General features: G+C 42.4%; 2 protein-coding genes across 2 annotated transcripts in view; both read left to right on the forward strand.

Annotated features, from left to right (window-relative positions):
- The first annotated feature begins 2,514 nt into the window (after positions 1 to 2,514).
- Positions 2,515 to 15,747, forward strand: part of LOC307029870 (NLR family CARD domain-containing protein 3-like) — a 62,369-nt gene continuing 49,136 nt past the window's right edge. Inside the window, exons 1-3 of the mRNA XM_079665959.1 lie at positions 2,515 to 2,620; positions 3,759 to 3,842; positions 4,219 to 4,332. Coding sequence (XP_079522085.1) covers positions 3,823 to 3,842; positions 4,219 to 4,332 — 134 coding nt within the window. The 5' untranslated portion in view covers positions 2,515 to 2,620; positions 3,759 to 3,822. The remainder of the gene's footprint in view (positions 2,621 to 3,758; positions 3,843 to 4,218; positions 4,333 to 15,747) is intronic.
- Positions 5,551 to 14,438, forward strand: LOC307030064 (NLR family CARD domain-containing protein 3-like; the record flags this gene model as incomplete). Its single annotated transcript, XM_079666282.1, has 6 exons — positions 5,551 to 5,791; positions 9,026 to 10,823; positions 11,181 to 11,354; positions 11,904 to 12,077; positions 12,453 to 12,499; positions 12,619 to 14,438. The coding sequence occupies 6 exons, from the start codon at positions 5,551 to 5,553 to the stop codon at positions 13,284 to 13,286; spliced, it is 3,102 nt and encodes a 1,033-aa protein (XP_079522408.1). The 3' UTR covers positions 13,287 to 14,438.

Raw genomic sequence — 15,747 nt, forward strand, 5'->3', positions numbered from 1 at the left:
AGCTTGCTCATATGTCCCAGTGACTGCAATATGCTTCTTCTATCAGACACTGTGATGTATTAAATTGATTAAATGATAAATTGAATCCTTGTGAATTTTGAATGCCAATGATCAAATGTATAATACTTCTATATTTGTGATCAATATGTAATATGAACAGAAGAGTGGAGTGTAATGGGAAATGTCATCCTGCTGAGTGAGCATTTAAAGTTCACCATCTGTTCTTCTTTTACAAGCTATTTCTCACAACAGGTAGCAGTAACATGTCCTAAATGAGTCGTAAATGGTGTTAGAGCTATTTGTTGCTGCAAATGTATTTGCGAGCAGGTGTGTTTAAAAGAATCCTATATGTTTCTAATCAGACAGATATACACCTGATCAACACGGCTGCTTCATCACATCTCAATGTCACTGCTGACTGCGTTTCATTAGATTGTCAGTTAGCCCCATCTAGTGGACAGTTAGTAGAACTACATCACCTCTCACTGGTTTCTTGCTCTTGTTGGACAGGTTTCCACGTGACTCTGATGTATTTTTACACTCTGAAGTTATGAGGGAGTGACAGCGTCCTCAGATCAGATGTACGCAGACACAGGACTGATGAGGATGACATGAGCAGAGTTTATTCCACACACGCAGGCGTCTACATTGACCTGAAGGGAATTCAACAGGTGGGAATATGATTTTTAAAATGTGGGATTATACATTTGGGGATAAAAACAACCAAGTAGTTACCTAAACTAACCGCAGAGATGTGTTGACTAAAACTTAGTTCATTGATGAGAATCCTTCCAGAGGAATCTGTAAATGTTTGATCACCAGGATCACTTTGATCACATTGTTCTGTATCTCTGTTTAAATGGACAGGACTAATGTTTCTTGATGCTGATTCTATATACACATAAAGTATTGTTGAGAATTTCCCTCGGAGTTAAAGAATGATATAAAAAAGACTTCCTTGTAATGGTGCCAGCTGTTGGCAGCAGTTTGATTGTAACCTGAGATCATCAGTGCTGTGAGGGAGTGTCAAACCCGGATCAACGTAACTGAGGTGCTTTTGTTTATTTTTAATCTTTGAAGAGTAAACACACCAGGAATGATGTACAACCTCTTTGTGGTCTCTTCACATTCACTGCGTGTTTAGGGCCTTTGTCTCTTTACTGATACTGCAGTCAGAGACGCTCCAGTGGTTGTTAGCTGGACTTTGTATCTGAAACTGTTTGATGGAGCGTTGAGTTTTCTGATGGGATGTTTGTGATAGCGTGAGATATGTTAGTGGAGGGCTCCGTCTTCTGTTCTCAGCGTCTGAACTGCAGCATCGTAACTTAAAATGACGGCAGCACTGATCCAGGTTCTCTGTAACTGTCCAGGTCTGTTTAAATTGTATTTCCCATCAACCAGTCTCTAAATACAACCAGAGCCCATTCCCTTTAAACTCTAGTGTTCTTCTTCTCTGTTTATTTACTTTAAAATATCATATTCTCAAAGTATTCCCTGGTGTTTTCTTACAGTTAGAATGTCTTTAAACTAAGTTAAACTGACCGGATCGATTTGACAGCACAGCGTCCCTTGATCAGAGCATCTTTAGCAACTAACTACTAAACAGAGATAACAGACCCACCAATCAGAATCCAGTATTTAACGTGACCATTCAAAAAGGCCAGTTCTATAATCTGACGGTATGAGCAGAACGTAGATAACTTGCTGTTCTCACTGCAATGTGTGTGCGACACAACTATTAGGCCAAGACGCTGCAGGCGGCTCAGTCGGCTCTGTTGTTGTTTCTGATGTTGGTTTCCAGGGGAATTCCACGGTGATCAGTCCTGTTGTTTATTATCATTTGATGTCTCATGTTTTTGACCGTTTGACTGATAATGTTTCAGCGTGAATATCAGAAGATGTAAATCACAAATCGTTTTAGAACAATGCGTTTGATCAAAAATGTTCACTCAAACTTCATCCAAAAATAATTTGTCCAAAAATAAATACTTAAACTCGCAATGTCCAACTTGGCCAATCAAAATAACAACAAAAATATGCATTTTTGTTTGTAACAAAGCCTTTTGCTAGAACTTGAACCATCCTCTTGTTGCCTTGTCTACTTAATGTTTAATGTTTTTATTCAGATTTTTATTCTGTAGCACTTTGAGTTTTGTTTATTAAAATGAAAAGTGCGATTATAAATAACATTGATTAATTGTGTTATTGGTGTAGGATCCATAGTTACAATTTTCTTGACTTTAACCTGGATAAAAACCTAATAAAAGAACAGATCTGTTTCTTCAGGCGTCAGCAGAGAGGACGGAGATCAGTCCATACTGTGAGTCTGTGGGAAACTCTTCATCACAGCTACACTAGGATGCTAATGAGATCACATCAACTGTCAGAGTGAACATTTGTAAATTAGTGCTGAGCTTTATTTAATTAGATGATCAGTTACCACCATCTAGTGGACAGCTAGTAGAACTACACCATATCTCAAATTGACTGGTTTCTTGTGACTGATGTGTTTTTAGACTCTGACGGCGTCCTCAGATCAGATGCAGGCAGACACAGGACTGATGAGCAGAGATACATGAAGCATGAAGGTGTTTCAATTGACCTGAAGGACATTCAGAAGGTAAGAATAGGATTTAAATGCTTTTTGGAAATCTGGGATTATATATTTGGGGATAATTCCAACAAAGAAGTAACCTAACCTGACAAAGTATTTGTGTTTCCTAAAACTCAGTTCATCAGGTGACAAACCTACCAGAGGAAGCTGTACATGTTTGATCATCAGGATCACTTGTTCTGTATCACCGTTTAAATGTTTCTTGCTGCTAAATATCTATTCTAAAGTATTGTGGAGAATGTTTTTCAAGTAAGACTTCCTTGTAAAGGTTACAGTTGTTGGCAGCAGTTTGATTGTAATCTGAGTAAGCATCCTTACTAGTGGGAGGAAATGTAAGAACAGGACTGACGGCTCGGATCAACGGGACTGAGGTGTTTTTATTTCTTTATCTTTGAAGCGTACACACACCAGGCAGGTTATAAAACATCCTTTGTGGTCTCTCCACAGTCACTGTGTGTAGAGGGTCTTTATGTCTTCAATGATACTGCAGTCAGAGACGCTCCAGTGGAGTCTCATGTCAGCTGGACTTTGGATCTGAAATCCTCTCCTATCCAAGTCAGTTCATTGTGGGTGATCTTCAACACATTGTGACAACCTAACACCTATATGTTCAACATACTGTTTTCTGGGTGAGTACGGGGGCTGTGCAGCACGTGTTGGGGTCCTTGCATCCTGTCTAGGACTCCAGAATGCCAGGATGTTCAACTGTAGCTGGTTGCATTTTGTAGTTTGTAAACCAGCATGCTTTTTCTGGCTATTCTGACCCACAATCCTTTGCAGTGGATACAAAAGTGGGTAAAGGTGCAATGTTTTGAAGAAGTTGTATATCCTAATTAAATGCCTATTGAATGCAAGAGAACACACTTTGTAACTGCAGTGGCAGAACTTATGAAGAGGAAAAATAAAAAGTATGTCATTTCTTAACCCTAACCCTTACCTCCACAGCAGATATCCCACTCGTCCTTTGACTTCTCTCCTTCTTGATATTGCTGATAAACACACTTCATTGTAAATCTCCAGAGAGAAATACATTGTGTTTGATTTAGTATCAGCTCACACAGACTCCCTTCTTGTTCATTCCCAGATCCAGTGTGTGACAGAGAGGAAGGAGCAGTAATGAGCATGTTGTTGTGTTTGTGTTTAGGAACGACACCACAACAGATCCTCCAGGAATCTACAGAGGACGTTTGAGCCTGCCAACCTGCGAGATGGAAACCACTGATCCAAAGTTATTATTTATCTTATCAGTATTGACATGATGATAATCAGCAATGTTTTATCTCTTGCACATTTATCACTTATTGTTTTCAAAGTGAGCAACCTTTAAAACAGCCTTTCACTCTACCATTCATCAGTGATTGTGTTTCTATCAGGATCCACCATGAGAGACCAGACTCTCCTGGACCCAGCTGTGTGTCTATGAAGAGTGGAAACTCTATGCCTCAACGTATTGGGTTTAAAGATGGAGAGCATGATGATAGTCCAGAGTAAGAATTAAAGCAAAAGTCATTTTTCTTTTTCTCTATTAAAACGCTTGAAATTCAACATAATTATCAACAGCGTTTTATCTTCTGAACATTCATCAGTGAATGTGTTTCTATCAGGATCCACCATGAGAGACCAGACTCTCCTGGACCCATCTGTGTGTCCATGAAGAGTGAAAACTCTATGCCTCGACTTATTAAGTTCGAAGATGGAGAGCATAGCGATGGACCAAGGTATGAATTCAAGTTTTTTTTGTTGGTCGCTTTTAAAACTTTATTATTTCTACATCATTCTCAGCTGCATTTTATTTGCTGCACATTGTAAAGGAGTTCTTGAAGCAAAGAACTGAACCATCAGGAGAACACAGCAGAGCTTCAAACTGATGTCAGTCACTGAAGATGTATTACACTTCTGACAGTCTGACACAATCAGCACATTCAAAACTGTCCTGTTCGGATCAGCCTACTCACTTTAGTCCTCCGGTTTGTTTATCAAAGCTACTTCCTGTCCCCCGTCTGCTTTTCATTGATGTCTCTCTGTATGTCCAGTTTGAAGGAGGATCTTCTAACACAGCACACGTAACTCTTAGTTTCTGTATTTGTTTTAAAATCCTCCTCTTCGCTCCACAGAGCTCATCAGCAGAGATCAGAGGGTCCTGGTGGTCAGTCTGCCCAGCAGCATCAAACTGACCTGGACTCCATATTTATGGTGAGTAGATACAGCTACTCCTGCTGACGACAACAGCCACAAACTCACTACTGAATTGTCATCAATACGGTCTTAATATACTTTTTTTGTATTTACAATTGACATTTTAAGTGATATGTATAAGTACCTCTCAATGCCAGTCCTTGCAGTCCTGTGAGGGCACAGCAGCCATGTGCGATGTGTGAAGAATATGGAGGGGGGTGAGGGTGGTTGGTTCAAGGATTAAACAGTCAACGCAGTGGATTTAAAGATGAGCACATGCAGGCAGGAATTCCAGATCATTCTTTTGATTTTGATTTGTTGATTCCTGTCTTCTTTGTTGTCTGGTGGATCTGGTAGGAAAGTAAAACACATCTTAGTTAGTTCAAACATAATATTCATACTTCAAATTATATTCCAGCAAAGCAGTTATCTTTTTACATAATAATATGTAATGTAGAAATAAAGTAACCAAATGCAGTGAAAACGGTTGTTACGGCCCCAACCTCTACTCCGCGGTAGTGGCTCGTGCTGAGACCCGCAACATGAAAGAATACACGCAATAACCGGTACTTGGTAACGAGCATTTATTGATCATCAGCCGTTTGCTCACACAAGGGAAACGGGAAACAAAAAGAGGTCTGGAGGACGGCCAAAAGGAACAAACAGAATGAGGGAACCCGAGCCAGCCACACCACGGGCCGTAGGACCCAGAGCTCCCCCCCCCTAACCAGAAATCAATTATAAACCCTATGGGAAACAAAATGAAGCTGAAACAACTGGACTACCAGGTCCTCCAGGCTAAACATAAACACATCAGCAAAGATATGGTCTACAGCTCAAAAGGGCAAAGGGGTATTCTAAGGAGAGTGTCTCCCGGCGTTAGGATAGGCGAGACATCCTTCTCCTCCAGCTTCTCCGACACGGCTGAGTGGAATTTGGAACACCTGCAGAGGCTGAGCCAGGGAGACAGAAAGACGACAAGGAGGGGAGCACGTAACAACGGTACAGAAAATAGGGAGATAAACTACTCAAACTGCTATGAAAATACAATACAAAGGAAAACGTACTGATTATTTACTCAGACAAACAATTGGTTCTCAAGAGTTACATGAGTTCAGCTTCTTTGTTCACGGGGGAGAGGGTTTGCCACAGGTGAGCTGGCTGCTGTTATAGATTAGCAGGAGGAGGGAGCAGGTAGCTCCCTTCCATTTATAACATTATTACGCACACACACACACACACTTTAATTTTACGAAAACGGTGCAAATACAGTCGTGCCGTGTTGAAAAATAACAGTTCATTCAACAATCATTAAAGATCACGTCTTTATTATGAATTGTGTCACCACACTTGATTGCTTCGTGAGAATGAGCCACACACATCAGCATCTGAGTATGTGTGTGTGCATGCTGGATTATATTATTACATTACCAGGCATTGTATTTTTAGTTCCTGTGAAGACAATGCAAACATTCAATTGCTGAACACTCGAGAGAAGATATTTTCTACGGGTCGGAACAAACGTCAGTGTAGCTGTAAACGTATAAATGTAAGGCAGGTTCACGATCTGATGACTTCCAGTTAAAGTTTACATTTCATTCTGTTCCAGCTGCTGGAGGACCACATCGTTACTTTTGTGAAGAGCGAGCTGAAGAAGATCCAGACAGTCCTGACTTCAGATTACCCAGAATGCTTAGAGAGTCAGAGGGAGGATGAGGAGGTGTTGGACGGTGAGGATGAAGAGCAGAGGAGGAGCAGCAGAGAGGCATTTCTGAACATCTCACTGCACTTCCTGAGGAGCATGAAGCAGGAGGAGCTGGCTGACCGTCTGCAGAGCAGTAAGAGGGTTCAATACATTTAAAATAATTCACTTTCCAGTTTCACTTTAAAATGCATAGTCTTGTTAATCAGTGCATACGCTTACTGGTTACTACTGGTACTAAAACATTAAATAAGGAAGCAACAAAACTTTGCGCTGTTAATATTATTGCTCTGGGTACATTACTAATAAACGGAGCTGAACGGTTAGCTATGATGATATGAAACTTGTGAACGTTAATGTTCCCGATTAATCTGGAAACCTTAACAGGCTAAAAAAGTAGCGCAAATTAGTCACTTCACCAAACTTTATGTATTTTGTTGACACTGATTGTACCATTCAATTCAATTCATTTCAAAACCTTTATTTATCCAGGTGAAATCCCATTGAGATCAATGATCTCTTTTTCAAGGGAGACCTGCAGCAGTAGGTTCCACATGAAGACATAAAAACATAAACAACAGAACAACAAAAGGACATCATACAGCAACATTTACAGGGATTACAATTTACATATCTATCCACATGTACAGGTACCAACAGCATCTGATTGTGTAGCATCCAACCAAGCTTTAAAAACATGTAGTGGAACCAGATTGGTAATTTTCCATTCTTAACTTTTAACTGCCCTGCAATTTGCATGGCAGTTAAAAGGCACAGGAAAAACAGAAATCTGCACAAGCTAGACTGGAGAGCACTGGACATCAGTAAGAACCATCAGTACCTCGCTACAGCTGCGCACCTAATCCATGAGTACATTCTGCACCCAATCTTTCAGTGTGGTGTAAACAGAGGAAAGGCATTTTGCCAAGTCCTGCGCCGGTTTCCTGAAGTTAGGCAGGAGTTTGAGATAGCGGACAGAGCTGTATATGTATGTTGAGAAAGCAAATTGTTAGAGCCAGTATTTTGATTTGATAAGAAAGGCCACCTAATTGTGACGTCTGTAGTCAACACACTATAAAGGACTACAATTCCCACGGCGCCTGTGCTAATGCCACAGTGATGGGCAACCTGTTGAGAGACGCCGTCGAGGAACAGTTTTTAACCGTAACACTCATATTCGTACCGTACATACAAACCGTACAAGTACCCTTTAAGTTGTGAAGTTATAAGCATTATCACGAAAGAAAGAATACCTAAGTTGTTTGTTTTATTTGAGTTTTGCCTATTTCTTTGGAATATTGTAAAGGCCTATTTTTCTTTGTTGCATGTGCAAAAGTTTGTTATTTTATTTTGAGCAAACACATCGCAACATCTTCTAAACCATCGGAGGCCAAGCAGCACTTCAAACTGTGAGTACTTTAAGGAAAGAAACGAGTTAGAACTGTCTGTTTAAGGCGTCTAGTGGCTTGATGGAGAAACAAGGAAGGAAGCCACGACACAAATGTTCCAATCATACGGACCAGACATCAGAAAGACTTCACTCTGCCAGCTCCAGAGCACAATGCCTTCGTAATGTCTGATTCGGTACATGTGCGGGTGGGCGTTTGACTTTTTAACATGTTTTTGGAAAATATCTGGAACTAAGGTCTGTGGTTGAGACACACTGAAGAGACGGATCACGTTTTGTTCTACGACATTAAATCCATCAGCAGTGACCCCACTGGTGATCTCTGAAGAGTTGACGTGTCTGAAAAACGATGGTTGTTACCAAGTGGCTGAATAGGACTAGAAGTCGTTGAGGACGTTGTACGTCATTACGCAGAACACGTAAACACTCCTCTGAGTTTGTTTGCCCTGTTCTGCTTGAAAGCAAGTCCCTGCCTCCTGCAAACTGTTCAAACAAACACTTCAACTCGTACCATTTAGAATCTGTGTGTTTGAATATGGATCTGAAGTTGGCGTGACGTTGAAGTCGTGCTGCTGGACTCGGCTGTAGTTCCTTTGTAGCATAACGTTAGCATTTTGCTTCTGGACATTAGATTTATGATTCGAAATTATAAAAGTAGGATAGACATGTGGAGATTATCCAGCTGAACAAAACAATCAAACAGGTTATTGTTTACAATATTCCAAAATCCGGTGGCCGACGTCAGCCATGAAAGGCCAAATAAGGCGTGTCACGGCCGATGGTGCGGGACACTCCAAATTGAGTTTGGGCGACAGGCCACGCTTCGTCGTCCGTCTAATGAAAAGGGCCGATTTCGGCCTGGTGTGTCCGGGCCTTTACAGGGCTTAAATACAGGGACGTGAGGGATGTCTAAAATGCATGATCTGTTAGGTATTTTGAGCAAAATACTTTATAGACATGTTTTTTTGTGTATGTGTATACATCTGAGACCCATAATATATGCCTAAAATAGCACGATAGGAGATCTTTAAGATACTCAGTCGGTAGTCACTTTATGTGCTGAAGAAAGTTATTTACTGTACCGTCTTACTTACTTTTTAATTACCTTTCTTGTTTGTCCATTCAGGAACTGATGCTGCAGTCTGCAGACATAAACTCAAATCCACCCTGAAGGAGAGGTTCCAGTGTGTGTTTGAGGGCATTGCTAAAGGAGGAAACCCAACCCTTCTGAACCAGATCTACACAGAGCTCTACATCACAGAGGGGGGGGCTGCAGAGGTCAATGATGAACATGAGGTCAGACAGATTGAAACAGCATCCAGGAAACCACACAAACCAGAAACAACCATCAGACAAGAAGACCTCTTTAAAGCCTCACCTGGAAGAGATGCACCAATCAGAGCAGTGCTGACAAAGGGCGTGGCTGGCATTGGGAAAACAGTCTTAACACAGAAGTTCACTCTGGACTGGGCTGAAGGCAAAGCCAACCAGGACATCCAGTTCATATTTCCATTCACCTTCAGAGAGCTGAATGTGGTGAGAGAGAACAAGTACAGCTTGGTGGAACTTGTTCATCACTTCTTCTCTGAAACCAGAGACGCAGGAATCTGCAGGTTTGATCAGTTCCCGGTTGTGTTCATCTTTGACGGTCTGGATGAGAGTCGACTTCCTCTGGACTTCCTCAACACTGAGATCCTGACTGATGTCACAGAGTCCACCTCAGTGGATGTGCTGCTGACAAACCTCATCAGGGGGAAGCTGCTTCCCTCTGCTCGCCTCTGGATAACCACACGACCTGCAGCAGCCAATCAGATCCCTCCTGAGTGTGTGGACATGGTGACAGAGGTCCGAGGGTTCACTGACCCACAGAAGGAGGAGTACTTCAGGAAGAGGTTCAGAGATCAGAAGCAGGCCGGCACCATCATCTCCCACATCAAGAACTCACGAAGCCTCCACATCATGTGCCACATCCCAGTCTTCTGCTGGATCTCTGCTTCAGTTCTGGAGGAGGTGTTGAAAACCAGAGAGGGGGGAGAGCTGCCCAAGACCCTGACTGAGATGTACATCCACTTCCTGGTGGTTCAGTCCAAAGTGAAGAACATCAAGTATGATGGAGGAGTTGAGACAGATCCACACTGGAGTCCAGAGAGCAGGAAGATGATGGAGGCTCTGGGGAAACTGGCTTTTGAGCAGCTGCAGAAAGGCAACCTGATCTTCTATGAGTCCGACCTGACAGAGTGTGGCATCAATATCAGAGCAGCCTCAGTGTACTCAGGAGTGTTCACACAGGTCTTTAGAGAGGAGAGAGGACTGTACCAGGACCAGGTGTTCTGCTTCGTCCATCTGAGCGTTCAGGAGTTTCTGGCTGCTCTTCATGTCCATCTGACCTTCATCGACTCTGGAGTCAACCTGCTGGCAGAGAAACAACCCACCTCTCAACGGCGTAAAGATTACAAGGGCAAATTAATACGTTTCTACCAGAGTGCTGTGGACCAGGCCTTACAGAGTCCCAACGGACACCTGGACTTGTTCCTCCGCTTCCTCCTGGGTCTTTCACTGCAGACCAATCAGACTCTCCTACGAGGCCTGCTGACACAAACAGGAAGTGGCTCAGAGATCAAAAAGGAAACAGTCCAGTACATCAAGAAGAAGATGGATGAGGATCTGTCTCCAGAGAGAAGCATCAACCTGTTCCACTGTCTGAATGAACTGAATGATGGTTCTCTAGTGGAGCAGATCCAACAGTCCCTGAGTTCAGGAAGTCTCTCCACAGATAATCTGTCTCCTGCTCAGTGGTCAGCTCTGGGCTTCATCTTACTGTCATCAGGAGAAGATCTGGACGTGTTTGACCTGAAGAGATACTCTGCTTCAGAGGAGGCTCTTCTGAGGCTGCTGCCAGTGGTCAAAGCCTCCAGGAAAGCCAAGTAGGTGGAAGGATGGATGGAATACAAACATCATCAAATGTGTTTATATGTCATAGATGAGAAATAATACTTAATTTATTTTAAATCCTTCAGGCTGAGTGACTGTAACCTGTCAGAGAGAAGCTGTGAAGCTCTGTCCTCAGTCCTCAGCTCCCAGTCCTCTAGACTGAGAGAGCTGGACCTGAGTAACAACGACCTGCAGGATTCAGGAGTGAAGAACCTGTGTGCTGGGCTGAAGAGTCCTCACTGTGAACTGGAAACTATTAGGTAGGTGTAACATGGTTTAAAGTCAGGGTCCTCTGAGCTCTCTCTTTCATGTATTACTTGTTTTTTGGTCTGATGAAAATCCTCTTTCAGGCTGAGTGGCTGTAACCTGTCAGGGAGAAGCTGTGCAGCTCTGTCCTCAGTCCTCAGCTCCCAGTCCTCTAGTCTGAGAGATCTGGACCTGAGTAACAACGACCTGCAGGATTCTGGAGTGAAGAACCTGTGTGCTGGACTGCAGAGTCAACTCTGTTCACTGGAAACTCTCAGGTCAGGATTCTGCAGTTTATTTTAAGTTTACCCCGTAAGATTTGATTGGCTTCATATATTTAATTATTCAAATGACTTATTAAAGAGCCTCTTTGGACTAAGGGGACCAATATTCAATGGTTCTGGTGTTTTCACTAATCGAGACTTCCAGGTTAGATGAGAAGATTATTCATTTTTTACACAGTAATTATTAATGCTGTTCTTATTTGTTTAAATGATGACGCCCCCATGGGACTATATATCTTGTTTTTTATTTCAAACGATGTATCCCATATCACTCTGAAAAGCTTATTGAATTAGTGTGTGTTGGACTGGATTGGTAACACTGTGTGTGTGTGTGTGTGTGTGTGTGTGTGTGTGTGTGTGTGTGTGTGTGTGTGTGTGTGTGTGTGTGTGTGTGTGTGTGTGTGTGTGTGTGTGTGTGTGTGTGTGTGTGTGTGTGTGTGTGTGTGTGTGTGTGTGTGTGTGTGTGTGTGTGTGTGTGTGTGTGTGTGTGTGTGTGTGTGTGTGTGTGTGTGTGTGTGTGTGTGTGTGTGTGTGTGTGTGTAGTCTCTCAGGGTGTCTGGTCAGAAAGAAAGGGTTTGTTTCTCTGACTTCAGCTCTGAGCTCCAACCCCTCCCATCTGAGAGAGCTGGACCTGAGCTACAATCATCCAGGAGACTCAGGAGAGAAGCTGCTGTCTGTTCTACAGAAGGATCCAGACTGGAGACTGGAGACTCTCAGGTACGGACAGACCGTCAGCATGAAGAACTTCTTGTTTCTCTTAATTCTGTTCAGAGAAGTTTTAAAGCCTGAGAAAGGAAACACACGGATCCCTTCAAATCTTATTGAATGGAAACATTTATAAGTAACATCAACATTGAGGAAGTAAAATCATTCTCATTATTTATAAGGGATGTGTTGGTTCTCTACTTCGGTCCTTCTGTTTCGGACATTAATAGTGATCATTTGATTTTTATTCCAGAACCACCAGCAGGATCAAACCTCTGATGTTTAGGGAAATATCTGAACTTTAGTGCAACACACGAGAACACCTGTTCTCACACCTATAAGATTTATAATGCATTAGAAACTCATCCTGACTGTTTCTTTCTCCAGAGTGGACCATGGTGGAGAGAGGTGGTTAAAACCAGGTCTGAGGAAGTGTAAGTGTGGATTCATGTTGACTTATGATGACAAAGAAGTAAACAACATCAGTACACAAACACAGAATAAAGCTTTCATATTGTCTGATGATAAACTGCTGCTGTGTGTCTCTCATCAGATTCCTGTGAACTCACACTGGACCCAAACACAGCACACAGAAACCTCAACCTGTCTGACAACAGCAGGGAGGTGACACGTGTGATGGAGGAGCAGCCATATCCTGATCATCCAGAGAGGTTTGACTCCTATCCTCAGCTGATGTGTGGAGAAGCTCTGACTGGTCGCTGTTACTGGGAGGTCGAGTGGAGAGGAGGGGTTCTCATATCAGTGACTTACAGAGGAATCAAGAGGAGAGGAGAGAGAGGGGTCTGTTGGTTTGGATGCAATGATCAGTCCTGGAGTCTGGAGTGCTCTGATTACTCTGTCTGGCACAATAAGAGAAGAACACACATCTCCTCCTCCTCCTTCTCCTCCTCCTCCTCCTCCTCCTCCTTCCCCTCCTCCTCCTCCTCCTCCTCCTCCTCCTCCTTCTCCTCCTCCTCCTTCCCCTCCTCCTCCTCCTCCTCCTCCTCCTTCTCCTCCTCCTCCTCCTTCCCCTCCTCCTCCTCCTCCTCTTGTAGAGTAGCAGTGTATCTGGATCGTCCTGCTGGCTCTCTCTCCTTCTACAGAGTCTCCTCTAACACACTGATCCACCTCCACACCATCAGAACCACATTCAGTGAACCTCTGTATGCTGGGTTTGGGCTCATGTTAGATGACTCCTCAGTGTCTCTGTGTTCTCTGTAGGAGGAGACCACTTCCTGTCCAGTGGTTTGAATGTTGTAGATAGAGAAGGCTTCACCTTGGTTAACATGTGGCTCAATGATTGAGCGTAATTGAGAAGAGGCATTTAGTTATTCTGCTCCATATGTCTCTGTAACGGAGAGGATCTCAGGTGACAAAGATCTCAGACTCCGTTACGCTTCAAATGGCTTCCTCACATTAAGCACATTATTTGCAACACAAGGACATTGGTCATTGTTATGTTTAAAAACCTTTATTGAATGGTATGACAGCTGGTAAACGTGCATTAACATTTGATGATGGATTGGTCCCGCCTCCTGTGAATAAATAATCGTATAGTTACCGATCAGAGCAATCATTCTTAACTCAAAGTAGGATTATAAACATAGGTTTCTCGTAAAAAATGCTGTTTGTTAACGTTATAAAATTGGGTGGTGGATATCTGTTACATTTATGTTTGATGGGAGATGCTAGTTTTTCTTTCATACATGAATTATATAAATTATTTAATGTGTGTTTGTTATTTTGCAATAATGTTTGTTATTGTTTAACTCGTCTTCATCTTAACTGTAAGCACATGTCTGACTGTAGCACCATATCAATGGTACCTCCTAAATAGTGGGGCTATCAAAGCTCTTAGTGCCATTGTTGGGTTGGTGCAGGTTGGTTACAGTCGGTGGTGTTGCAGAGTTGAATTGTCCAGAATTGCAGAGGTCAGCAGGCCTGGCTGTTTGCCATTCCCTTGTAAATAGTTGTAAATATAGTGAATTGTATAAATAAATGCCCACGCTGACGATTGTCTGGATGTTCTGCCTCTGCCCTCTTACTGTTGGTTGACCGCTCATAGGTCGACCTAACCGTCTGAAACAATCTCCCAGTAATTTCATATTTGAATATGTGTATAAAGTACTATGAATTGCTTTGTTGTTGAAATGTGATGTAAAGTTAAACTTGCCTTTCCTTTGCTGGCAGAAATGTTGGATCTCTTCCTAAAAAATGTGAAATGATCTCCTTGGCGTTGAGCTAGTTGTGTTCAAACCAACGTGACTTATATTCACCTTAATAACGCTTTGTTTGGAGCAGCATCTAATATCTGCTAATGATCGATGTATTCGTTTTTCAATAAAGGTTTGAAGACAAAACATGTGTTAATGATCTCATGAATCCAAGTAGTGTTTCTTCCATCCAACAAACTACGCGTCATTCACCCATTCACACCTCAAAAATGGGAGAAACCTCAGGGAGAGCAACAGAGGAGGGATCCCTCTCCCAGGACGGACAGACGTGCAATAGATGCCGTGTGTAAATTGAAAAGATAATACATTTACAACATAGGTAGACCAAATGTTTGGAAATGCATGTGTGTATAATAGGAAGATGAATCCACGAGGATATCCATCCAGGACTTATGATCCAGGACCACAGCCACGACTCAAGATCCAGGACTCGCGATCCATGACACAGGACCGCAGGATCATCCATGACTCCGGATCCCGGCATATATAGACACCAAAAAGAAAGACATTTGGGGAAGCTGGGTTAATCGGAACATGAGAGTACACAGGTATAGACAGAGAGAAGGAAGAAGTAAGATGTCCCCCGACAAACTAAGCCTATATCAGCAAAACTAGGGGCTGAATCTAATCAGCCCTAACTATAAGCTTTATCAAAAAGGAAGGTCTTAAGCGCACTCTTAAAAACGGATAGGGTGTCTGCCGCCCGAACACAAACTGGAAGCTGATTCCACAAAAGTGGAGCTTGATAAGAAAAGGCTCTGGCTCCCATTGTACTTTTAGAGACTCTAGGAACAACCAACAACCCTGCATTCTTGGAACGCAATGCCCTAGTAGGACAGTAGGGTATAATGAGTCCTTTAAGGTAAGATGGCGCCTGCCCATTAAGTGGGTTGGTTTATTTACACTCTGACAGAAGCCAACAGAATCTAATATAGAGTTAAATGCAACAGTAAGGCTATTTTTATCATCGTCAACATGAATATTAAAGTCACCTACGATAATTACTTTATCTGTTTTAAGTACCAAAGCTGATAAAAACTCTTCTGATAAGAATTCTGAATAAGGACCTGGTGCACGGTACACTGTAACAAATAAGATTGGCTGCAAAGTTTTCCAGGTCGGATGCGTAAGACTGAAAATGAGGCTTTCAAAGGAGGTATAATTTAATTTTTGTTTAGTATTGATAAGTAAACTTGAGTCAAAGATTGCTGCAACTCCACCTCCTCGGCCCGTGCCTCGGGCAATATGAGTATTGATATGGCTGGGTGGAGTGGCCTCATTTATGCTGACATATTCTTCATGTCTCAACCAAGTTTCAGTGAGACAGCATATATCAATATTATAATCTGATATTAAATCATTTACCAATATTGCTTTAGATGCTAGAGATCTTATGTTTAAGAGACCACATTCAATCTTCCTGTTTTGTTGCACTGTAGTAGTTGTTA

The sequence above is a fragment of the Notothenia rossii genome (genome assembly GCF_949606895.1).
Source record: "Notothenia rossii genome assembly, chromosome: 2".
Classification (NCBI taxonomy): domain Eukaryota; kingdom Metazoa; phylum Chordata; class Actinopteri; order Perciformes; family Nototheniidae; genus Notothenia; species Notothenia rossii.